The 26,292-nt window shown below is 38.9% G+C and overlaps 1 protein-coding gene across 2 annotated transcripts in view; it reads left to right on the forward strand.

Moving 5' to 3' along the window:
• Window positions 1-16,643, forward strand: part of LOC137249882 (ubiquitin-conjugating enzyme E2 Q2) — a 96,192-nt gene extending 79,549 nt beyond the window's left edge. The window contains exons 2-8 of one of the 2 annotated variants that reach the window (XM_067781884.1): window positions 3,187-3,303; window positions 4,277-4,540; window positions 4,638-4,712; window positions 11,199-11,490; window positions 11,577-11,725; window positions 11,835-11,901; window positions 11,970-16,643. In XM_067781884.1, the coding sequence (XP_067637985.1) occupies window positions 3,187-3,303; window positions 4,277-4,540; window positions 4,638-4,712; window positions 11,199-11,490; window positions 11,577-11,725; window positions 11,835-11,901; window positions 11,970-12,001 (996 nt within the window). In that variant the 3' untranslated portion in view covers window positions 12,002-16,643. Of the gene's footprint in view, window positions 1-3,186; window positions 3,304-4,276; window positions 4,541-4,637; window positions 4,713-11,198; window positions 11,491-11,576; window positions 11,726-11,822; window positions 11,902-11,969 lie in introns of both variants that reach the window. The other variant, XM_067781883.1, reaches the window with a different exon arrangement.
• Window positions 16,644-26,292: the final 9,649 nt, after the last annotated feature.

Below are 26,292 nucleotides of genomic sequence, written 5' to 3' on the forward strand. Positions count from 1 at the left end.
GACTGCACAGTAATGGCCACAGGCCCAGGCCCACAGATCGATGAGCTATGCAATAAAATAAACGGCTACCTCCCTGATCTCTCCAGTTTTTTCGCCTCGCGAAACCTGGCATTATCACCGACTAAATCTTCCGCGACCTTATTTACAACATGGACGTCCCAAATGTCGACCATTTTGAACATCCACGTCGATGGCTCTACGCTACCGACTGTCCTACACCCCAAAATCTTGGGTGTGACGTTTGATCAGGATCTACATTTTGGTGAGCACGCAGCCGCAATTGTTCCGAGAATTCAGAGCCGTAACAAAATCCTCAAATCCCTTGCTGGCAGTACCTGGGGAAAAGATAAAGAAACGCTCATGACTACATACAAAGCAATTAGCCAGCCGATTACGTGCTACGCGTCACCCATATGGTCGCCAAGCCTAAAAATTACCCACTGGAAGAAGCTACAGGCCTGCCAAAATACTGCTCTCAGAATTGCCACGGGCTGTCTTCTTATGTCCCCAGAACACCATCTACATAATGAGGCGAGAATACTCCCCATCAGGGAAAGAAACGAGATGCTGACCAAACAGTTCCTGTTGAATACCCAGAAACCTGGGCATCCCAACAGACATCTGATTGACGAGCCAGCACCGCCTAGGGGCTTAAGGAGTCATCTCCGTAAGCATTTTGAGGAAATACGGCATCTGAGAACACAGCCGTATGAAGCGAAAAAACACAAGCAGGTCCTTGGTGAACTCCACAAACAGGCGTCGGACCTTTATGCCGGGAATTGCCCGGTGAACCCAGTACTCAAAGTAAAGTATCCAAAACTTGCGGAAGAGGAACGCATACTCCCCAGGGAAACGCGTGTCACTCTGGCTCAACTTCGTTCTGGATACTGTAACAGGTTAAACTCCTACCTATCCAGAATCAACCCCGACATACAAAATGTATGCCCCGCTTGCAATGTGTCCCCACATGACACCAACCATCTCTTTAATTGTAATGTGGAACCAACGCCTCTAACACCCCTTTCCCTATGGTCCACCCCTGTTGAAACAGCAAGTTTCCTTGGACTCCCGTTAGAGGATATTGATGACAGTTTGTGATCGGTCGCGTCTGTTAGGTGGGGCGAAGCACTGCTACAACAACAACAACAACAACAACACTCCGAAGACCCGAAGGCTTTGGGGAGTGTTACCGATGTTGATGGCCCTTTGCCGGATATAGATGCGGTACGTTCTGGTAACAAAGCACTATTAAGGTACTACTAGCTCCACCATCTCGGGAACGATTTATATGACTACATTAAACCTTCTAGGCCATCCCGCCCTCCCCACCCCCTAGTTCTATGAGGAACTTGGGGTCGCCAGAGCCTCGGCTGCCAATGAAACAGGATTCGCCACGGTTAGGTGAGTTGAAAATTGGGTTGGAGAAGCTATATATTGTGCTGGCAACCCCTTGAAATTGGATTTACCCAATTGATACATGCCTTTGGTGTATGATAAATGCTTTGCGCTGACTATGATCTACTTCAATTCTTACATGTCGATAACTACATGCTTTCTTACAGACTAGTTAAAAATAGAAAACAATTCAAGCTTAAACTTATATAAGCTGTTTTTAAAATTAATAACACTACTGAATCGATTTGCTATGTAGATGTATAGTCGTAGTTATAGGTTCATTCGTAGCATAATTCGTTTTATGAGTTATTTCGATAAATAATCTATTATGCCGAATATCATGCAGCGGAATATATGGAATGAACAAATTAGATAAATCAGAGCAATTCGTGCTAAAGTTTATTACATTATAGGCAAGCATGAGTGAGATAAAAGTTCTTCTGTCATGCAAAGCCTGAAGACCAAGCAATTTGTGACTGCTGGTATATGATGGGAGGCCGTCTGGCCAGTGAAGGATACGTAAAGCAATTTTGTAAAATTTTATAGGAGCTAGATTCATAGAATGGATTACATATTATTGAGCAATATTCAATACCACTTCTGATCAAGGATATATAAAGTGCCTTCGACGTCATAGGGTCCTTAAAGTCACTGCTGTTACGTCTACTGAACCCAACCATTGCAACAAAATTTGAAACAACGAAATCAATGTGACTAGAAAGAGAGTTTGGAGTCAAAAATGACAACCAAGTCTTTACTCTCTTGACAGCGATTAAGAGCTTTAGCATTTAGTTTGTAGATAAAGTATGTGGCAGTTGTCTTTAAGGAATAAGACAAAACAGCATTTTTTGAATTTAAAAATAGGTTATTGTCTGCGCACCATCCGGCAAAAGAGTCCAGATCAGAACCGTCAGAAATAAAATAAATAAATAAATGTAGGGCGCGATAACCTCCGAAGAGATTTTAGGCCGAGCTTCTCTTCCAATTTACGTCGTGCTCCTTTTTTTTAATTTTTCCTACAAATTGGCGGGACGGGACCTACTTGTCTTATGCCGACTCCGAACGGCATCTGCGAGGCAGATGAGTTTCACTGAGAGCTTTTCATGGCAGAAATACACTCGGAGTGCTTGTCAAACACTGCCGAGGGGCGATCGCTCTTAGAAAAATTTTCGTTTAATTGAAAAACCTTATTTCTAAAATTTTGATGTTGCTTTGCCCGGGGTGTGAACCCAGAGCATTCGGGGTGGTAGGCAAAGCACGCTACCATAACACCACGGTGGCCGCCAATAGTTAGAAATAGTTTCACAAATAAATAGTATTTTTTGTGAAATATATAGTTTTAGTGTTATATTTCAATCATTAAAAGGGAGGAGTGATGGGGAAACATATTGAGTAAAATGTGCTAAGTCAGGAGAAAAAATTTGTTTGAGTGAGGAAATTGTGCTAAGTCATAAAATAGCTGCTTGGTTAGCATACATGATTTTTATTTTTTTCAAAGTTTCTACACTCAAAAGTATTGCAACTAAGGTATCCTCATTCACAGTTTTGAGAAAAAAGGTTATTTCAAAAATTTTTCAGTTTTTTTCGTCTCCTGTAAAATTCGTAAAAAGTGACTTAGCACATTTTCACATTAAGCTAACGATATGTTGGTCATTCGGACAAACTGCAGGGACTTCATGCTGTTCTCTTCTATTTATGCATATTTATACGTTAATACAGATATAGCTAAACCTTAATTAATTCTTACTAATATATTAATAATATGTTTTTCCTTTCACATCTTATTTGCAGGAAACGTATCCATCCTCGCCACCAGTTTGGTTTGCAGAGAGTGAAGAGACAAGTGTAACAAATGCCGTGCAAATACTTAGCAATACGAATGGACGTGATAATCATGTTATAAATCAGGTGAGTGTACTTAGGAAGCCAATTCACACAGTCCATCAATAGAGTGCCTAGTTTCATGCCATCGCCAACGCGTACAGTAGCAACACAAACACCAGCCACAAAAAAATGTTGACCGACATTGGTACATACCACAGTTTTACATATATATATAATTACAAAAAGTAGAGCAAAAACATCAAAGCATTTAACAGCTGTAGCGACAGTAACTCAATTTTATACCCAGCTGTGGAAGTGCAGCGGTTATAATGACTCGATTCCCCTGTCATGAACTAGATGTATCGTGCCATAACCGACAATTTGACTTAATATAAAGTATCATACCTCTTCTATGTAGTTGTGTTTACAGTGCTTCGCCCCATTAAATGGGCACGGCCACTCACAAATTGTTGTTGTTGTAGGGATAAGGACACTCCCCGAATGCCTTATGGAGTGTTATCGAGTTGATGGTCCTTTGCCGGATGCAGATCCGGTACGTTCCGATACCAAGGCCGACCATCTCGGGAACGATTTGTTATGACCACATGCGACCTTCTAGATTTCCTTAATTTCCTCAATTTGCGTCGTGCTCCTTTTAAATTTTTCTGACTGACTGACTGACTGAGTTTTCACTGAGAGCCTTTCATGGCAGAAATACACTCGGAGTGCTTGGCAAACACTGCCGAGGGGCGACCCCGCTTAGAAAAATTTTCTTCTAATTAAAAAATTTTACTTCTTTTTGATGTTGTTTTGCCCGGGGTGTGAACCCAGGGCATTCGGTGTGGTAGGCGGAGCACGCTACCATCACACCACGGTGGCCGCCAAGTAGGTGTTGCCTGTGGTATTAGGTTTATTTTTATTGCGTTGATTTGGTTTATCAGTTTTGGTGAACTCCCCCCTTGACGAATACTTTCATAATGTCGTTATGCATTTTTTGTTTACACTTGCTTGTGTTTATTTATTTACGTATTGTTTATTTGTTTGTGTTCGTTCATAGGTTGATATATTGCTACGAGAACTGTGCCGCCTGCACAATGTCCCACTGCCACCCGATATCGATAACCTCACCATACCGTTCCAATTGCCACCTCAAAATGCGTCACCATTACATCAACAGCCCGCAGCGCAACAACAGATCGAGGACATCGATTCGGACCAAGATGAGGTGGAAGATCTAGTTTGTGAGAGTGAACAAGAGAGTGAGGGCGATGAAGATCTGCCATTAGAAATGGATGATGTGCGAAGCGCGAATAAAGTGGAAGTAAATATAAAAGCTATATTTAGTTTTAAAATGCACACACATTTATGTATTTGTATATTTTATGATAATTGTTTTTTTGTTTGTTTTAATTCAACAGAAGGATGAAATGGAAGTTGAACACCTGGCCACATTAGAAAGACTGCGACAAAGTCAAAGGCAAGACTATTTAAAGGTGAGTACATGGAACCGACTTTATTTTTAAATTTACTGCATTAAGAGAAAGGAAGGAAATATGAAATGCACGTTGTATTTTTAACGATTTTATAAAATAAAAATCCTTGGCGCGATTTACCTCCGAGAAGCTTTAGGCCGAAATTCTCTTCCAATTTGCGTTTTGTTCTTTTTATTAGTTTTTCCAACAAATTGGCGGGGCATGTTTTATGCCGACTCCGAACGGCATCTACAAGGCAAATGAATCTACACTAAGAAGCTTTTCTTGACAGAAATACAGTCTATGTGTTTGCGATACAGCTGATAGGGGCGAACCCGCTTAAAACAATTTCTAAATTTTTGTATGTTGCTATGCCTTGAACGCAGGACTTTCGGTGTAGTTGGCGGAGTATGCTATCACCACAACACGAGTTTACACAGAGAGGTAAATGCCTCGGCTGCTTTGTCATTTTCGCTATTGATGCCGTCGTATTTCATCCAATATATACATATTTGGAATAATTAGTTTAGCAAATATTACAAAAAGTCAGTTCACACATCATCAATCTAGTTTTGGTAAAGCCGTATTTATGTAATACAGATATCTACGTATGTGGTGTGAACATTAATTCATTAATTTTTTACTGTTAGCGTTTAACTACCATACGCGCGGCATCCAGATCACAAGAAAATGCCCAAGACATTTTTTTTTATTTGTGAGCCAAACTTCACAAACCTTCATTTGAAAATATGAATCTTCCTTTTTAGTTATTCAATCTCTTTACAAAGTTTCATCCGACATGCTTGCTGCAATCATGCATTTAAGCCTGCAAGTATTTCTTGGACACTTGAAGAAATGCGCATGAAATCCTTTCAGGTCATATTATTTTGCTGTACCTATCTTTATAGAATTAAACTTAAATCTCGCATATGTATACTCACTCACTTTTCCAATGCAGGCCGTTAATCTCAGCGCAGTTCCATGCAGTTTTTTGTTTAAGCACACATCATAAGAAAACGCGCAAGGAAAATTTCATATATGTGACCCGGCATATGAAAAGGTGGCTTATGACTCTAAAAAGAAACAGCTGTTAAAGATAAACAATGCATTTCTTCAGGTAGTAGTTTTTCTTTTGCATTATTATTTTTTTGAGCCATAAGCCACCTTTTCATAGGCCGGGTCACATATGTATATATCTTGTGTGAAAAATAGTAGGAGCCATGATGCAATAAACCAGACGGGTGAAGTCACTGTTACAAAATGGTGAAGCATTTGACAAAAATCGCTCCCATAAATTAAAGTGTTGCTTCTTGACTTATCTGCAGTACTAATTTTTTCAGTATCATAGAAGAACACTACATTAATGCCATTCTGAAATATGAAGTAACGTGCAGGACGATCTGGAACAATATCATGAAGTTGCGGATGAATGTATGGGAGGTTTGTAACACGAAAACTCGGAATTGACGATATGCGGTCCCAAGGCTCAAGATTTATCTATGTACAACAAACGTCGAAGTAGCCTAATTGAGCAGAAAGAGGTGGCTGGTGTGAAAATAAATAGCGGCAGAAGTTTCACAACAACGATGCTTCAACAAATCAGAGCTTATAGATTTAACTGATGACAAAAAAACTTTGGCTTATCAGAATTTTATTTTAAACAGCTCTGGCTATCCCTGAAAACGTTTAGACAAACATTACGTCTTACTCTTCCCGCCCTTGCTCCTATCCAAGTCTATCTCTCACTATAACTCTTAATCTTATCCTTATTCTTTATCTTCTTGTTAACCTCTTCTTAGTACTTTGTCTCAAACCATTACTCGTTTTCTTACTTTTACACTCACTCTCCATCTTTTTCTTGTTCTTTTTACGTTTCCGACTATACTCCAACTTCCTCTACTTTGTCTTCCCATTTCCTGTGTTTTCTCTTCCCTTTTCTGTCATGCCCCTGTTTCCAATGTGGAGATGTGTCGAGTTTGGCTTTTTCCCGCACATTACAATGCTTAGGTTTACTAGAAAGGTAAAGTAAAAGTAGAAAAATAGTAGGAACAATTTTCCCTCCATATTTTATTGCTGTACGGATGTATTTTCGGCGGTCGGAAGAGGGTAAAATTTCTAACCGGTTTGAAGAAATAGAAGTAGAAAAATAAATAGCTTTCTAAGGAAGCCGTTACAGAAACTGTTTTTTTCAGCATAACAGTGCTACGTAACGCCAGTGCAAAAGAACCAGTGCGATTTTACATTACTGTTAGCATTGAATAAAAATAAAAAAATTATTTTGGCCACTTAAACTGTGATGAGCAGTAAAATTCAATGGATGCGGCCAAAGCCAACTGACCTCACCTTTAACTGCAGTTCAAACTTTCACTGAAAAAACGGACAAAAAAGTGAGAGGTGTTATCCATATATGTATGTGCGACAATTACTTATTCGAACTTTACTGCCATTTGCGGCACTTAAATCGGTTTTGGCTTCGACTACTGGTGCCGTAATGATGAAGACTTTTACAGAACCACTTGAAAGTGATCTAATACTCTCAAATGTGTTTCCACCCCTAAAAACCCGAAAAAGCTCCAGCTGCTTTCTTGATTTGTCTTTGGAAGTCGGAAGTAAAACATATCCCTTTCAAACATATTATACCAACTTGACCAGAAGATACATCAACAACTTTTGACAGTTGAACTCATGGTGTATTATTTATGTTACCAAGTTATTATTTACCAAATTATGTCAGGTGATAGACGGGCCCCACGGCAGTCGGCCTAGTACCAGAAGATGCTGACCTGATGCGAGTCAGATTCAAATATTGCAATTACTATCTATAACTGTAACATTCCTCTAAATTTTATCGGGGCTGATTTTAAGGGCAAAATAGCTACAAATTTATTTGGATATTTGAAATCCCATTGTTTTAACGAAATTTTGGTGCTCTGGATGTAGGAATGACAAAAACATTCCTCGAAAGTCTTAGATAGCGCTGCACAGGGTAAAGTCCAAGATTGGTTATGTTGTGAAAAGAAATAGTTTGCTTTTACAAAGTTCTGTTAAAATTTTTTTCGGTAACATTAAACATAAGTAATGGATACGTCAACATACTGAACGTAATAGTTTCGCACGGCCTTACATATAGAAGCAGGTTTTGAATTGCTTACTGAAAAATAGTAAAATTTACAAATTTTTGGCTTTACCAGCAATGAGTTTCACTTTTTCGACAGACCTAAATGCCAGTATTTACGTGTATTTCAAAAGTAATAAATTTTGATTGCTTAATTTTTCGTACAAATTCTTCAAATAAATTAGTTTTCTTCAAAATTTTGTCTATTCTGTTAGGAAATACAAAGTTACGTTACTCTTTTTGGCTGAACAATTCTAGTGACGGCTTATATAGTTATATTTCTAAACGTATAGTAAAATCTACTACGATCGTAGTAGAACTCAAAGGCAGTTCTGTATGATAGACAACCCTCTAAATTATGCATGCCGAACTTGTCAGAATAAGGGAAAACGTCAACGGGGTGAGAACACCTGAATATTAATTTCATCATGACAGCTTACATTTGTCTTTGAAAAATATTTCAGCAACAGAAAAAAGCAAAGCAAAAAATTTTTTTTTTTCATTTTACTTCAGATATTACTTGAATGGATGCGAGCTGTCGTCGTCAGCAGAAAAAAAAACTTGAATATTTTACTGTGCTTTGAAGCTATAAGTATTTCATGATCAACTATTTTTAAGTAAACATTTTTCAGTTTTTTAACAGCCGAAATTCTGGTTTCGAATTACTTGCTGAAAATAAGTAAAAGTAAATTTTTTTTTACTATTTCAGCAGAAATATTTGATTTTCAAAGGGACATACAAATTGTACGATGTATTGATCGTAATAGCCTTCATCTACGAGTAGGTATTTCTTGTTTTTATGTTGTTTCAACACCCGACACACATATATGCGCATGCTTCTACTGAAAAAAAGACAAATACGTACGTACAAAATCTGCACCTCCACCGGTAGCTTGGTATATGTACTGGAGCCATTCGGGCCTTTCTCCGGGACCAAAGAATGGCATTTCAATGTAGCATGGCTCAATTTCTCGCGTATCGTTCAAAATTTGTCATACAATGAGTAACTCATTGTGGAGAGACTGTCCTTCATTCGGTCCTAGAGCCTACCGCGTCTACCGAAGAATACATATTTATAAAACTGGTACATATATGTCACATGCAAAACGCGATGTTTTAGGCTAACCCCTAATACTTGTTGTCGACGCGATTTCTTTAAAACATGTATCGCTCTTTCTGTTCACAAGCAAGAGTGATTCACGCCGCGTTTAAGCGCTCCTCCGTTCCTTCAGAATCTATTAGCACCAAAGCTGGTTTAGCCAGACAAAATTCTCGTTTGTTGCTAATTTTTGTAATGAAATTTGTCATGCCGCTACTTTCGAACATGAGTAAGGTTCCTACAAGAAGTGGTCGTAATCGGTATATAGCCACGCAGAGTTTTTATATGTATATCAAATATATCCTCTAAATTGACTTTTCGATATTTAAATACCTAATTGAGCTATTGCCTTCAAGTCGGGAGCAATATCTTCAGATATTCCTATTCAAGGAGGAAGTGCTAAAAAAAAAATACAATCGGCAGACAACTACGTCCACTTTCTTTATAAAAATACAAACATATACATATAAGATATCTCTGTAACTTACGAAGAGCTGCAATCTTAAAAATTAAGCGGAATATCCTCGTAATGATGACTTAAATTACGTATTTTAAAATTTTTAAAAACTGGCTTGGCAACTGCTTATTGGCCCATGTTTACTATTGCACTTATTCTGATGACCATGTCACAATGTCCCTTAAAAAAATTAGAAAAATCAACATAAGGCACGATATACCTTCGAGGAGATTTAGGCCGAGCTTCTCTTTCTGTTTAAACTCATTCCGCACGGCATCTGCGAGGAAGATGTATTTTCGCTGAAAAGCTTTTCATAGCAGAAATACACTGAGTATTTGCGAGCTCACTGGCAAAGGACCATCAACATCGATATCACTCCCAAAAGCCTTCGGGGAGTTTCTTTATCGTTGACATACGGTGCACACGGTGTGAGTCATCTTATGATCTTGTCTCACATGAATGTTTGTGCAGGAAATGTTGGTGGTCGGGCATTTCGAGCTTGTGAGATTGTATCTCTTAACTTCAGGCGCCTTTTAGCGCTAGCAACAAACGAGAATTTTGTCTGGCTATCAGACCAGCTTTGGTGCTGATAGATGAGGAAGGAACGGAGGTGCGCTTAAACGCGGCGTGAATCGCTCTTGAGCAGAAAGGAGCCATACATGTTTTAAAGAAATCGCGTCGACAAAAAGTATTAGGAGTTAGCCTAAAACATCGCGTTTTGCATGTGACATATGTGCTCGTTTTATAAGTATATCCCCCCTATTGCGAGTGTCGATCGCAGTCGACAGTCGATCGTTGAGCGTTAAGCGATTATCTATATAATGGATAAAAAGTATCTTATATGAATCGAAATATTAAAAAAATATCAAAATCTGTTTCGTACAAGATAACTGTTTTAATAGTTCAAAGATTTGGCAATTTTGTAATACTGAAAATTAGTTCAGCATTTTCAAACCCTGTATAGAAGCCAACACTAAATGATGAATCTCTGTAATTAAATCCAGTAAAAGTCCATCGATATTCACCTAATATCGTGTCCCTCCGCTAACTCGAATGCCATGTGCGTTAGCTTTCGCCCGTATACGGCACAATTACTGTCGACTTTGACTCCTCATAACTCAAAAAGTAATAAAGATATCGCTCTCTCCGGTTTTTACCAACTTCTATATAAAACCGTGGTGTGATGGTAGCGTGCTCCGCCTACCACACCGTATGCCCTGGGTTCAAACCCCGGGCAAAGCAACATCAAAATTTTAGAAATAAGATTTTTCAATTAGAAGAAAATTTTTCTAAGCGGAGTCGCCCCTCGGCAGTGTTTGGCAAGCGCTCCGGGTGTATTTCTGCCATGAAAAGCTCTCAGTGAAAACTCATCCGCCTTTCAGATGCCGTTCGGAGTCGGCATAAAGCATGTAGGTCCCGTCCGGCCAATTTGTAGGGAAAATCAAGAGGAGCACGACGCAAATTGGAAGAGAAGCTCGGCCTTAAATCTCTTCGGAGGTTTTCGCGCCTTACATTTATTTATTTATTTATATAAAACTTTAATTCTTTGAATCATTAAACAAAAATTGATATTTGCGAGTTAGGGGTCTTTTCTCGCGTAGTGTCACATATATGTACTTTTTGTCAATACCTAATTATTGTTGAAACTCCACATATCCACATTTACCCTATCTGATTTTGTAGTGGAGGATATTTTGCGTTCTGTTGTTGTTGCGTTCTCTTTGATATTGATTCATTTCATGGCCGTTTTTTGGGTCTGCTGAACAATTTGAAAATGTGGGCACATGTCCTTCAAATAACAAACGATTTAATTGAGTTTTGTATCATTTTTTCCAGGGTTCCGTGTCCGGATCTGTTCAAGCAACCGACCGTCTTATGAAAGAGTTGCGTGACATTTACCGCTCTGATTCGTTTAAGAGTAATATGTATTCAATAGAATTGGTAAACGATTCAATATACGAATGGAATATACGCCTGAAATCTGTGGATCCCGATAGTCCGCTACACAACGATTTGATTTTGCTTAAAGAGAAGGAGGGCAAAGATAGTATACTGCTGAATATAATTTTCAAGGAAACCTATCCATTTGAGCCGCCATTCGTACGGGTCGTGCATCCGATAATATCAGGTGGGTTATATCTTAAATCCTTGTTTACTTTAATTAAATGCATGTTACTAACACGTCCTTGAATTTTTTTGTTATTTTCTTTCAAGGAGGTTACGTACTTGTTGGCGGTGCTATTTGTATGGAACTACTGACAAAACAGGGATGGAGCTCCGCTTATACAGTGGAGGCTGTAATCATGCAAATCGCAGCAACGCTAGTGAAGGGCAAAGCCAGAATCCAATTTGGCGCTACAAAGGTACATTAATTTTAATAGTTAATAAGTTATATAAGTAAACAAAAAATGAAATGCTATTATTGTGTTTTGTTTTGGAATTTCTAAATCCCTATCTTAGGCCTTATCACAGGGTCAATACAGCTTGGCACGTGCGCAGCAGAGCTTCAAGTCCCTGGTGCAAATACATGAGAAAAATGGTATGTATCAGTGTTTTATACAAACTATTAAAAATAATTACAGTTTATTTTAACCTTTCATTTGACAGGTTGGTTTACACCACCAAAGGAAGATGGCTAAGTAATAGAAGCCATCAATTTTTTCTCTACCTACCCTACATAAATACATATATAGCGAGTAGTACGTCAAGCATATTAATAAACGTTTTTTTTATAATTTCCTTGGTTTAATATAAACTAAATAAACCTTATAAATATACTTAAATTATAGTTGATATAAAACGCAAACAATTCTATCCATGTGTATACATAAAAGGCACTAATCATATAAGGAATTTAGAGAATGTTAGTAACATATTAAGTTGTAAGGATGTAAGCATGAAGAAAAAAAAATCAAGCAAAAATGCGCAAATATGTTACTTGTATAATTTTTAAAGCCACTTCTTATGATAGAAATCCATAAACAGACTTTTTTGGATATCCGTATTCAACACACAAGTATGAAAATAAAGTGCAACATTTGTATTGGAACTGAATATAATTTTACACAAATATACAAACAAATATGTATTTTTCCGTTAATCAATTGTCTGCGTTTAAATATTTCGAATACATATTTATAAGTATGCATGTTGTTCAGTATATATGTACATACATACATATATTCAATGTAAAATTACATACATAATTTGGTGAATAATAATTTTGTGTTACGCTTTGAGAGGTCAAAACAAAAGCAAATAAATATTTCTATAAATGCTGTAATGGTGGTAAAATAAAGAGTTTCTCAATTATTCACGTAAATAAAATATAGTTGAAATAGGCGATGTTGAAAAGTGTTGAATGTTGTGAGAAATTTTCCAACCGACCACTACATAGCCGCTACGCTACTGGCTATACGAGTTCGATGAAAAGGTAATAATAAAAGTAATTTGGCGGTATTTATCTCCGCGGAGATTTAGGACATGCCTCATTTTCAATTTGTGTCGTTCTACCTAAATTTTTTCCTTCACGTGATTTATGTCGACTTTGAGCGGTGTTGCAAAGATCAATTTTTGCTGAGTAGCTTTTCGATGCTCGGTATACTCGGAGTTTTTAACAAATCAATGCTAAGGGCAGCGTCGCCCTATATATGTATATCAGGAAGATTTTTTGTTAAATTATTCGCAACAAAAGCAATGAAAGAAAAAAAAAAAACGCTAGCAACATAATAAACAAAGACCACAAGAAAAGGAAAAACAAAAATAAAGGAAGAATAATAAAATTCAAATAATTCCTCCAGACACATAAGAAAAATTTGTTTCGTTCAGAAATTTTCCCAACCAAATTTCCGGAGGAATAGCGCCAGCCAAGTTAAAAAACTGTTTGTAAAGTTTTTTGGATATTACTTTTTCCCGAACGTCAACCAAGAATCGGTATTGTTAATATAGAACAATATTAGAATGGCGCAAAACAAATTTCTCTTCTTCGTTAATATCGTAAACCAAAATATTTACATACATACTTTTGCAAAATGTACCAAATTAAAACGTCAAGGCGCACATTAGTCAAAGTTTTATATCTTTTTCAATCAAGAAAAATTAATCACTGAATGTATTTTCTTCCCATGATTATCACAGGGACCCCAGCTTTTCGCCACCAGAAAAAAGTACTGAAAGCCTCGTCCATTGGCGTGTTCTGCTCCTGTAGAGCATCTGTTTTCGTTCGCTGGTTTACTGAATTCTTCACGATGTGGTGCGCCATCTGGTAGAGATTTTTAAAAATTTCTACTCTGAAGGACTGTTTAAGAAAAAGTAGGTGAATCATTGTACCCGAGCCCGCATTCACTTAAAAAAATGCGAAAAACAAAAATGACTGTTTCATTAGATTGATTGCAATAACAATTTTTTTCAATCAATGATTGTTGCCGAGACAAGTTTTCATTCAATGAAATCAGCAGAAAAGTGATTGCAATCACATACAAATTATTGTAGATTGCAATTTTTACAATTATAAATAATCACATATTTATGATTAAAACCTATAAAAAAATGTTTACGAATATATGTATTCAAGCTCAACAAAAAGTGGTTATTTAAATAAAGTTCCTCGATAAAAATAGTTTCGACAATAGAAGAAACAGCACAAAGCAAGTTGCCCGTCACGCCCTCTTGCTCAAATAACGAGTTTCAAGAAACAGAACTTGCCGTTTGTGAATACGGTCCAAAGTAGATACATACTACGTTTTTTAGCGCAGAACTATCTCATTAAAGTACTACTTACTGTACCCTCGTAGTGGCGATTGTCTCCCTTGGCAAACTTTTTGGACCCCGTCTTAATTGGTTCTGTTGTAGGTGGTTCTGAAACAGTCGCTGCTTTAAGTACCAACTGTGCCGCTCTGTATGCGATCAGCACCAGAGCGTGCGAAACAGGTACTTCGCGGTACTGGCTCCTATTTTCACTACAAGGTAGCTAATGAAAAAACAGCGTTGCATTTCTACATTCACAAAAGATACGTTTCGATTTTTGCAAATGCGGTAGCCAAGATTAATGCGGATGTGCCGTGTTTGCGAATTTGGACCTTTATATTTTGTATTGTAAATAAGAATTGATGCTCGATTTCGCAGTGAATGTGCGTCCGCGACACCCAGTTAAATATGTTTGTATATCGTAAGGTGGCAGGTTATACACGTTAAATACAGTGTTTGGAAAAGTCTCGTTCTTTGCATGAAACTAATAATTTCTCGTCGAACTCTTAGAAAAACAAAGAGGAGACTTAGGATCCTGAAAATATAATCATTCACAAATTTTATCAGAATATCCAAACGAAAAAATAGTGCTGAAACCTTAATATCTAAATTTTATTCCGATTGTAATTAACGAGTTTTACCTGCAACCCCGCGATATAGTCTTTTTACTCTTCCGTAATAATAATATTTCGACTGCTGAGTTAAATATCCCCTATCTCAGTTACCATTTAAAAAACGTCCAATCTCAGAAAACATTTGAATAACGCCCTATTTCAGAATTTGTTTCATAGACGCCCTATCTCAGAACTTGGTTGAAGAACGCCCTTTCTCAGAATTTGTTTCAAAAACGCGCTATTTGAGCTGAATTTCAAAAAAACTGACATTAGCTGGGGTATTTTTAAAACCAATTCTGAAATAAGGTGTTCTTCAACCGAATTCTGAGATAGTGCTTTTTGAATTAAATTCTGAAATAGGCCGATGCTCAAACGTTTTTGAGATAAGGCGTTTTCGAAACAGCATCTAAGTAGGGTGATATTTCACTCAGCAGCCGATTTAATAATAACTGCAAATAGTTAGGAAACAATAATTTCGGAAGAATAAAACAAATTATTTTACCGAAATCTTTTGCGAATATCGAAATCGTTTATTTTTGGAAACTGGAAAGTTTATTGTAAGTTCCAGTGCTAGAAAATTTCGTTTTAGAGGTATGGCTAGATGTATGATAACAAAAATATTGAAAATAATGTACATAAAATAAATTGAAAATAATGATTAAAAATAAAATGTACAAATTTTAAAACTACGCGGACTTCAGGATTACGATAATATGCAACTTTTAAATCAATATAAATGTATTTGGCCGTTATTTGTTCAGTGAAAACGACATGAAATAAAATAAAATACATCACACCCCCAGGATAAAAAGAAAGTAGTTGAAATTAACAGTTAAAAAGCTAATGCAAGTATTATAAAAATAAATCAAGCAATGATATGATAAACGAGAATATGTGAACAATGTGGATAATTGAGAAATTAAAAAATAAATCCTCATTTGCATTAGTTAAACTGTGTAATTACACACGTACGTACTATATTGTGTACTATATACATATTTAAGTAAGTATCTATGTATGTAATAAGCATAAGCTATTTGTGAACATAGTGATCGATGAGTGAATATGCGTGTATATGTATATTGTATTTTAAATTGTCGAAACTAAAATAAATATTAGTATACTTACCGTAGACTAGCAATTTCCATTACCATAAAAAATATACTAAAATCAAAGTGGAATTTAAATCTACCATTCACCTGCATTCAACTTAAATCTCTGCAATTGCAAATCCAATTTCCTTCGAATTTATTTCTGATTCAAATATTCGAATGCATTCAACTGAATTTAAATGCAAGTGGCTATGAAGTTCTATGCAAAATTCGTTTAGTACAAATTTTTAAGAAATGGTAGTGGAAACTGCCCAGCTATGGTACATTTGTACATATCGCACACTTACTTCAAAACAGCGACCAACTTAAAAAATCGGAATGTTCAGAAAACAAGAAAAGCTGACTCCTCTTCCATATGCGCCTCACTAATTGGTGGAGGTAGTATACGGATCGGTTGAATTGGGAAGCCCAGTGGTTCTCAAACCTTCGACATTTCAGATTTTTGAGTTAGCTCCCAATTGACGCAGGTGTGCGATATGATGGTCATACCGAAATACGAGTAATCTAACTTTATAATTATTAAAACTAAAATAATAATTGCATTAATTATTAAAATTTGCAAAATATATTTTACATTTTATGATATTTGAGAAGCTGTTTTCGAAAGTGGGGATTTTTTTTTAATCGATAACTATTATATTCATACATACAGTTATACTTCACTGAAATCGCTGTTAACGAATTTCGTAAAACAAAGAACTCTTATACCATTTTCGAAAGGAGCTGACTCATTTCATCAATATAAAAAAAATATAAGTGCGACATTACGTACGTGAATAAATCGGAATATCCAAAATATAAATCACTAACTTCGCTGTTTTATATATGCCATTTTTTTGATGCTTGGTGCTGATTTCCGGTATGTACCGGATCAATATCCGGCAAAGGCGTTTTCTTAACATGCTACTACATAATAAGACTCCCAAAAACATTCAGGGAATGTCTTTATCGCTGCAAGAGGGGTATCGTTTAGCTGCGCGGGAAACGGCGTAAGTACTTTTCTAGCAATCAAAATGGGGTCCAACATTGATAAGTGAAAAAAACACTAGTATTCTCGTAAGTATTTTTTTTAGTTACTTATTAAATCTATGCATTTGAAAATCCTGTAAAGTTCAAGTTAATTGACAAGGACAGTTTTGCTAGGGCTTAATTTTTTCACATCGGCTGCTGCAACTTTTGGAAGATTAAATCAAAGATAAAACCTAGGAATTGAAAAATATTAGACTAAAAACTTCTTGGTCTCCTCCTTGGGTTGAAAAACAAAATATGTTTACACATTTACTGCATCGTTGCCTTATTTTGTTAGAACATTAGATAATCTGGAAAGTGAGAATCAATAGCGACACAACACACGAGTACTATTTAAAAAACTGAGCTTCAAAGTTCATGTGTTTTCTCATGTCAATGCTACAATCAAGACTCGTAATAGAATGATCCAGTCGGCAGAACTTTACGAGTATTTTTCTGTAAAGAGATGCGGAAGATATTTATTTCGTGTTTGAAAAAAAATGTACGTAATCTCACAGCTTTCGAATCGCATTTCATTTAGCATCGCCATACGTCGATTCTGTGACACTTTCGGGAATTGTTCTTGAATTCGAAGCATTTTACCCAACTCTGTATGGGTAGTAATGACTACTTTAGAAATTAAATTACCGCCGATTCCCCATTACAAGTAATTGGGAAAAGTAATCACTGGATTACATTTCAATTCTTAAAAAGAAATGAAAAGTACATTTCGAGTACAAAAAATACTTTGTGAAAATCCAAAAATAATAAGGAATTTCCTATTTTTAAAGGAATTGCGAAAGTATTTGAAAAACTCAAAGTACGATTCAAAGGGTGATTGTATGTGGTCATACAGCAATGAGTTGTTGTTTCTCTCTCTGACTAGCACTTAAATAAGTACATTTGAAATAATTAGTAACGGGAAGGAGGGCCAATTTGGGTGACATCTTTCGTGTTGATTATATCATTAAACCTCCTTAGTCCAAAAGCAAATACTTCTTCTTACTTAATTGGTGCTTAACCGTTTAAACAGTTAGGGCCAATAAGGTGCGCCAGTCGCTTCTTCGCTCTGCTAACTGGCGCCATTTGATCACACCAAGGCAGCTTAAATCCCTTTCCAAGAGGGCTTCGAATCGGATATAGCAGCACTAGGTACTTGTTCTTCGCCATGTTAAAGGCGACTTTGGAGGATTTTCCTCTGTTGTTGTTGTAGCGATAAGGTTGCTCCCCGAAGGCTTTGGGGAGTGTTATCGATGTGATGGTCCTTTGCCGGAACGCCCCGGTAACACAGCACCATTAAGGTGCTAGCCCGACCATCTCGGGAACGATTTATATGGCCTTCCCTCCCTCCCCACCCTCAAGTTCGATGAGGAGCTTGGGTTCGCCAGAGCCTCGTCTGTTAGTGAAACAGGATTCGCCGCGAATAGGTGAGGTTGACGATTGGGTTTGGAGCAGCTGTATATTTCGCTGGCAACCTGAAGGATTGCGCTACACAGCCCCTTGAATCTGGTATTTTAGTCGCCTCTTACGACAGGCATACCTACCGCGGGTATATTCTGACCACCTAACCGGCTGGGGGAATTTTCCTCTGCGTTTGGCATATCATGATAATCTCAGCGTTAATAAATTTACCGACTGCCTTGGGAAGCGAATAAATTTACTAGGTGCTAGTTTATTAAAAACCGTCGTGAACTGGCAGGCTTAGATGAATCGCTCTTTCCAAGAAGAGGTATGTTGTATTGGATAGGTAATTGGGATTGATTCACACAACCACCGCTTTTGATAGAGGAGGATGACGTCCTTATATGTTGATATCTCTTGGTGTTTCCAAATGCCGTCAATTATCACTCACAACCCGAAAAGCCACCCATAACAATCGGTGTAAGTTTTATACACAAACTAACTTGTAGTTGTTCAATTACTTTTACAATTACGTTGAGGAATTGTACTGGGACTATTTTTCATTGAGGAATTGAAAGGTCAGCAATTCCTCTGCTGCATTTACCCAACTCTGACGATATACATATGTATGTAAATAATAGTTTTAGTGACAAATTTATGTTGGTACAACCACGATGCCTGCCCAAACGGCTTAGCCGATCTAAATTCTGTAAAAAGTAGTTTTCTGGACCTTCTTTGTGGAAGGTTTATAGATAAAAAAAAACTCAAAAATGTTTGATTTTGCGGCCTAAAAATGCGGAAAGCTGAGATCTCACGATTTCGCATTTTTTTTGCGTTTTCAGCACATTGTATGTCACCAAACTACCAAACCGCTGAACCAATTTGGTTTGTGTTTGGAACATGTGTCTGCGCTTTAAAGGAAAACGTTCCTAAGATAAATTGACTCCCGTGATGGCGCTGGATTCCCGACCCCGGCTTTTGGAGATATACTAGGTCATAGAATATCTTTGTACGATATGGGTATCAAATGATAGGTATTAATGAGAGTTTTAACAAGGAGGTGAAACCGGGTTCATACAAAAGCCCATTCCCGGAATATCGACCAAAATGTAGACTAGGGGTGACCCTAGGATGCTTTTATACGATATGGGTATTAAATTAAAGGTAATAATAATATGTGAACCGTTTAAAGAGATATCGACCAAAATGTGGACCAGGCTTCCCAAGGCAGTCGGTTCTATGTACCGGAGCGACTCGGGATTTTTCCCGACCAAGGACTGTAATTTCAGTGTGACCCCATTTAATTTGTTTCGTCCCTCCCACAAATTGTCATCCTCCCATCAGCTCCTTGCAGCAGGACTGCTCCATATTCTCTTACCCCGGGAAGGCATCAAATCCAATCCGGGTCCGTCTCCTGACCCCGGTCCTGAGAAATGGTTTTGCTGCATCTGCCGGAAAAGAATCTTTTTAGGACGGTCATAGGTCATACTCTGTTCAGTGTGTCTCGTGCAAGGGATGGTTGCATCGGACAGGTTGTTCTGGGCTTGATCCCAAAACCTGACGTCCACGTAACTTTTATAAATCTTTTGTGGCTCCTTGCTGTTCACGCCCAAGGGCGTCCCGTAGTCTACGCCTAAGCGCCCCCCCCACCCACTACCTTCCAACAGCCCCGCTGCTTAGCAAGCCACAACAAGTACCCGCTGCTGCTTGCGCCCCACGGCGCCAACAACTCAAACAGCTGATACCACTCATAACTACTACCTTCGTAGTAGAGCTGGTAGCAATGCTGAGCATCAGCCCCTGCCCCCGTCTTCTTCTCCCCCCCCCCCCCCCCCCCCCTCTTTTCTGGCAGCAATCGTGCAGGTCAGGGAAACAGACTCTTAGTCTCTGCCTCCGTTTGCACCGTCTGCCAGCACAGAATATATAGGTTTGAGGCATCCGCTCAATGCAGCTCCTGCCTTGGGTGGTGCCACTTTCCTAGATGTTCTGGTCTCCGCGACGGCAACCCCCCGACGGGTTTCATCGCGCCATGTTGCCAGGTCGCAAACCCATATCATCCTGGTACCCCAATGCTTGCCCAAGGACGCCCAGTCCCAGTCACAACAGCAATTGCGTCCTGGCCTTCCACAACCCAGGCGTAGTCACCCGTCACTTACCCCCAGAGTGGCGGCGTCTCCCCTTATGCACTTCAGAATTCTGCAGTTAAACTGTAATGGACTAACTGGGAAGATTACGGAGATAGTCGATTTCATGAAGCGGCACAACATCCGCATTGCTGCGATTCAAGAGACTAAACTCACAGCAAGATCTGCATTGCAGACCTGCTCTGGGTATAATGTCCACAGGAAAGACCGCGAGAGCGGAAATGGAGGCGGTCTCGCGTTTATCATACACCACTCTGTGCAATATTATATATTTGATCCTGGCATCGACCGCAGGGACAATGTCTTAGAACGTCAAGGCCGGTCAGGCGATGCAAACCTAGAAATCATCAACATCTACATCCCTCCTGCCACCTGTTGCCCCAGTGGATACCGCCTTAATATCAGGGCCTTACTCACTGGCAACAATCGCATTATCTTAGGCGATTTCAATGCCCATCATGATCTATGGCATTCAAACTTGCGGGCGGACAGTAGGGGTGAGAGACAGTAGGGGGTCAAATAGAAGAAACGACGTTCTGCACAAAAAACGGAGACGCCCCCACACGCATGATAGGAAGCTGTCACAGCTCGCCAGATATCTCAATCGTGAGCGCAGAACTCGTAAACTGCGTCAACTGGCAGCCGATGGTAACATTGGCATCCGACCACCTGCCCATACTTATTTCGCTCGAGCGTACCGCCGACTTCATCGTCACTGAAAAACGCACTTTCATAAACTTCAAAAAAGGAAAGTGGGAAGAATATAAATCCTTTACAGACAACCGCTTTGCTGCCCTCCCTATCCCGACTGATGCCCGCCAAGGGGAGCGTGCCTTCCGTAAGGTCATTGAATCCGCCTCGGCACATTTCATTCCCGCCGGGAGAATTCCCGAAATCCGGCCCACTTCCCGGCGGAGGCCGCAAACTTAGCGAGGGAACGTGACCTTATAAGACAGCTTGATCCAGGACAGCTTGATCGACCCCCAAATAAGGGATATAAACCAACGCATCAGATTGCTTGTGGATGAACACAAGCGGGCGAAATGGGAGGAGCACCTAAGAGGTTGTAACCTCTCTACCGGTGTGGGTAAACTTTGGTCCACCGTAAAGTCCCTATCGAATCCGACTAAGCACAAAGACAAAGTTTCCATCGCCTTTGGCGACAAAGTGCTGTCGGACGCGAAAAAATGCGCGAGCGCTTTCTGCCGACAATATATAATGCATCCTACGGTCGACAAAGATAGACGGAGAGCCAATAGACACGCACATAAACACAAATTCAGCGCGTCACCAATCACCATCACCGCTAAAGAGGTTGAGGACGCCATTGGTCGTGCTAAACCATCCAAAGCAGTGGGCCCAGACGGCATAGCCATGCCGATGCTTAAAAGCATAGGGAAAGAGGGTTTCAAATATTTAGCGTATGTCTTCAACCTGTCTCTTTCCACCTTTGTCATACCCGAGAAATGGAAAATGGCCAAGGTGGTCCCGCTACTAAAGCCTGGGAAACCAGCTAACATTTTGCTCCCTTATTTCCAAGCAAATTTGCAGCTATCCCCTCATCACCATGGCTTCAGAAAACTCCAAAGCACTACCACCGCGCTAAATGCCATTAGCACCCAGATAAATTGCGGTTTAAATCAAAACCCCCACCATAGAACAGTACTCGTAGCGCTAGACCTATCAAAAGCTTTTGATACGGTCAACCATGGCTCGTTACTGCAAGACCTGGAAGGGTCTACCCTTCCCCCATGTCTTAAAAGGTGGACCGCAAATTATCTGGGCGGTCGGCAGGCATCGGTGCAATTTAGAAACGAAACATCAAAACCAAGGAGAATTTAACAAGGGGTGCCACAGGGTGGTGCCCTATCCCCACTTTTGTTTAATTTCTACATATCTAAGCTACCTTCACCACCGGAAGGAGTTACAATCGTTTCCTACGCCGATGACTGCACAATAATGGCCACAGGCCCAGGGCCAAAGATCGATGCGCTATGCAATAAAATAAACGGCTACCTCCCTGATCTCTCCAGTTTTTTCGCCTCGCGAAACCTGGCATTATCACCGACTAAATCTTCCGCGACCTTATTTACAACATGGACGTCCCAAATGTCGACCATTTTGAACATCCACGTCGATAGCACTACGCTACCGACTGTCCTACACCCCAAAATCTTGGGTGTGACGTTTGATCAGGATCTACATTTTGGTGAGCACGCAGCCGGAATTGTTCCGAGAATACAGAGCCGTAACAAAATCTTCAAATCCCTTGCTGGCAGTACCTGGGGAAAAGATAAAGAAACGCTCATGACTACATACAAAGCAATTAGCCAGCCGATTACGTGCTACGCGTCACCCATATGGTCGCCAAGCCTAAAAATCACCCACTGGAAGAAACTACAGGCCTGCCAAAATACTGCTCTCAGAATCGCCACGAGCTGTCTTCTTATGTCCCCAGAACACCATCTGCATAATGACGCGAGAATACTCCCCATCAGGTGAGATGCTGACCAAACAGTTCCTGTTGAATACCCAGAAACCTGGGCATCCCAACAGACATCTGATTGACGAACCAGCACCGCCTAGGGGCTTAAGGCGTCATCTCCGTAAGCATTTTGTGGAAATACGGCACCTGAGAACCCAGCCGCATGAAGTGGAAAAACACAAGCAGGTCCTTGGTGAACTCCATAAACAGGCGTCGGACCTTTATGCCGGGAATTGCCCGGTGAATCCATTACTTAAAGAAAATTATCCAAAACTCGCGGAAGAGGAACGCATACTCCCCAGGGAAACGCGTGTCACTCTTGCTCAACTTCGTTCTGGATACTGTAACAGGTTAAACTCTTACCTATCCAGAATCAACTCCGACATACAAAATGTATGTCCCGTTTGCAATGTGTCCCCACATGACACCAACCATCTCTTCAATTGTAATGTGGAACCAAGGCCTCTAACACCCCTTTCCTTATGGTCCACCCCTGTTGAAACGGCAAGTTTCCTTGGACTCCCGTTAAAGGATATTGATGACAATTTGTGATCGGTCGCGGCTATTAGGTGGGGCGAGCATTGCTACAACAACAACAACAACCAGGCTGACCAATTTTATTGCGTTTTCAGTACTTTGTATGCCACCAAACTACTAAATTGTTGGGCCGATTTGGTTTGCGTTTGGAACATGCATCAGCGCTTTGAAAGGAAACGTTCCTAATGATAGATACCCTACCTCACCTCACCACACCTAACCGCAGCTCACCTCACCTCATCACACTTCACCCCACTGCAAGTAACAGTAATTTCCATGCATAATTCGTCGGGTTTGCGTTTTTTCTTCTTTTATTGCAATTAGCTCGCGTATTAATTAAAAAGTAAGTACGTATGTATATGTGAACCAGCGGAAACTTAAAAATAAAATGCAATGATTGAGATATATTTAAAACATAGTACACATTGGAAAATTTAGAAAATACATTTAGCGAGTGAAAAATATTAAAAAAATCGTAAACATTGGATTCCGTGATTGACAGCTATTAAAAAAATTTATAAATAAAAAGTGAATTGTGTTTTTGTGCTGATAATAATAAATTTTTGGTTTTTTTTCTCATGTTTAAAGTTAATTTTTCAGTGAGCACTAATTGGGGCATATACGACGCAATATCGGTCGTCGTACCCGTAATGCTAGACGTTTGTCTAACCGCTCAGAATAACAGCGCGAACCATTTAATGTAGGCAGGCATGACCGAAATAATGCAAGGTTACGTTCTGCTCGAAGTGAAGAGGAAAGGGAAGAACTTAATAGAAGTGATAGATTAAGGATGTAGCGTAGTGCGGTTGTACGTAATCGATCTAATGATAGGAGTGAACGTTACAATTTGAATGTTTATGTTCTTAGACAAACCCGTGTTCGTAACAATTTAGAACGTGTCGCGTTCGAATACGATCCCGCAGTTGATTACGGTTTTGTTTAGCAAGTCGACTTAAGAAACCTATGTAATATAATATATATATCAAAATTTGGGATTTTTTCGAAAATTAACACAACTATGTATATTTAATGAGAAAAATACATGCAAGTGAAATTCTCTTAAGTTTTGCTGCTTTCGTTGTCCACACAGGTGTGTACAGATATTTATGCACTTTTATTCATAGTTTAATTCAATAAATGGTTATAAATTGCAACTTTCATTCAAATAGATTCAAGGGCAAATTTATCATCGAATAGGATTATTATTACCATTGCCCAATATTAACCAACAATTTTTGCAAATTTATTTTATCGGCAATTCGAATGTCGAGTTGGATCGTCGATGTGCAATTCAATCGAACGTCAGACGAGAAATTGTGGAACAGCTGCAGATATTGATGCATCAAGAAAATGAATTGGTTGGAGTATTTGAAACAGCACTCGTTCGAATGCCATCGGATACCATTCAGTTGTCATTCATACAGATAAAGTACCACATGGACAACATCTAGGTAGATTTGACGCACCTACGATTGATGATGTTTCCATCGTAATGGTTGGCGAGGAATTTCCATCACGCGACATTGTCGTTCTTATGATACGTTGCAATATCCAATATTGTTTTGTCGTGGAGAAGATAAATATGAATTTAGTCTTCGATTGATAAATCCTCAAACCGGTACGAAAAGTTGACATTTGAATAAGCATTTCTGTGGCTGACTTCCACAACATCAATAGGAAAGAAAATTTGCAAAATATTATGCTTTATAGCGCATCAATAAACTTAATAAAATAGCCATGTGTAATATTGATGTAGGTCTAAACAAGAGGGCACCGTTGTCAAATAGCATAAAATTTTTCAATAGTACATTAAAGAAGCCAGCCAGATTTATTTTTTGTAGTTTAAGTAAATATAAACATTTCACATTATCTCCTTAACAGGTGAAAGTATTCCAAATAAAAGGTGAGCGCAATGAATTACTATTCATACCGATTAACGCTACGTGAAAATGAATATAACCATATTGTTAATTGTAGAAGGTAATTTCACCAATTTGCTGTTGATATGGATGCGAAGATTGAGACAGAACGTTCAAATTTTATAAGATTCAATCAGCAAAATTTAAGATCGGAAGAATTCATTAATTTGCGTGATGCAATAAATAATGATGTTAGTATGAATGATATTGGCCGTTTGATAATTTTACCGTCAACATACACAGGTAGTCCGCGTCATATGCAGGATTATGCAAAGGATGCGATTACTTATGTTCGCCATTACGGGCGTCCAGATTTATTTTTGACCTTCACATGTAATCCAAAATGGGATGAGATCAAAGAACATTTGTTTAATGGTCAAATACTTTCCGAGCGTCATGATATAACGGCACGTGTTTTTTAACAAAACCTAAAAGCTTTTATGGCCTTCATTGTAAAATTAAAAGTCTTTGGTGAGGTTCGTTGCTGGATGATTTCCGTTGAATGGCAGAAAAGAGGTTTGCCACACGCGCATATGTTAGTTTGATTGGCAAACAAAATAACACCAAATGAAATTTACAGCGTAATATCTGCTGAGATTCCTGATCAAACCATAGATCCTGAGCTATATGAAGTGGTCATATAAAATATAAAACACGGTCGATGTGGTGACATAAAGAGAAATTCATCATGTATGGTTGATGGAAAGTGCTCGAAACGTTATCCTAAATCATTGGTTACAGAAACAGTAAGCGGCAATGATGGATAACCTTTGTACCGTCGTCGATCAACTGATGATAATGGAAGATCAACAGTGATTAAATTTCAAAACCATTACTTGGAAGTTGATAATCGCTGGATCGTTCCTTATTCACCATTGTTGCTTAAAACGTTCAAGGCCCACATAAATGTTGACTATTGCAATTCGGTGAAATCTATTAAATATATTTGCAAGTATAAAAGCAA

Source organism: Eurosta solidaginis, chromosome 4, assembly GCF_040869045.1.
Source record: "Eurosta solidaginis isolate ZX-2024a chromosome 4, ASM4086904v1, whole genome shotgun sequence".
Lineage (NCBI taxonomy): Eukaryota > Metazoa > Arthropoda > Insecta > Diptera > Tephritidae > Eurosta > Eurosta solidaginis.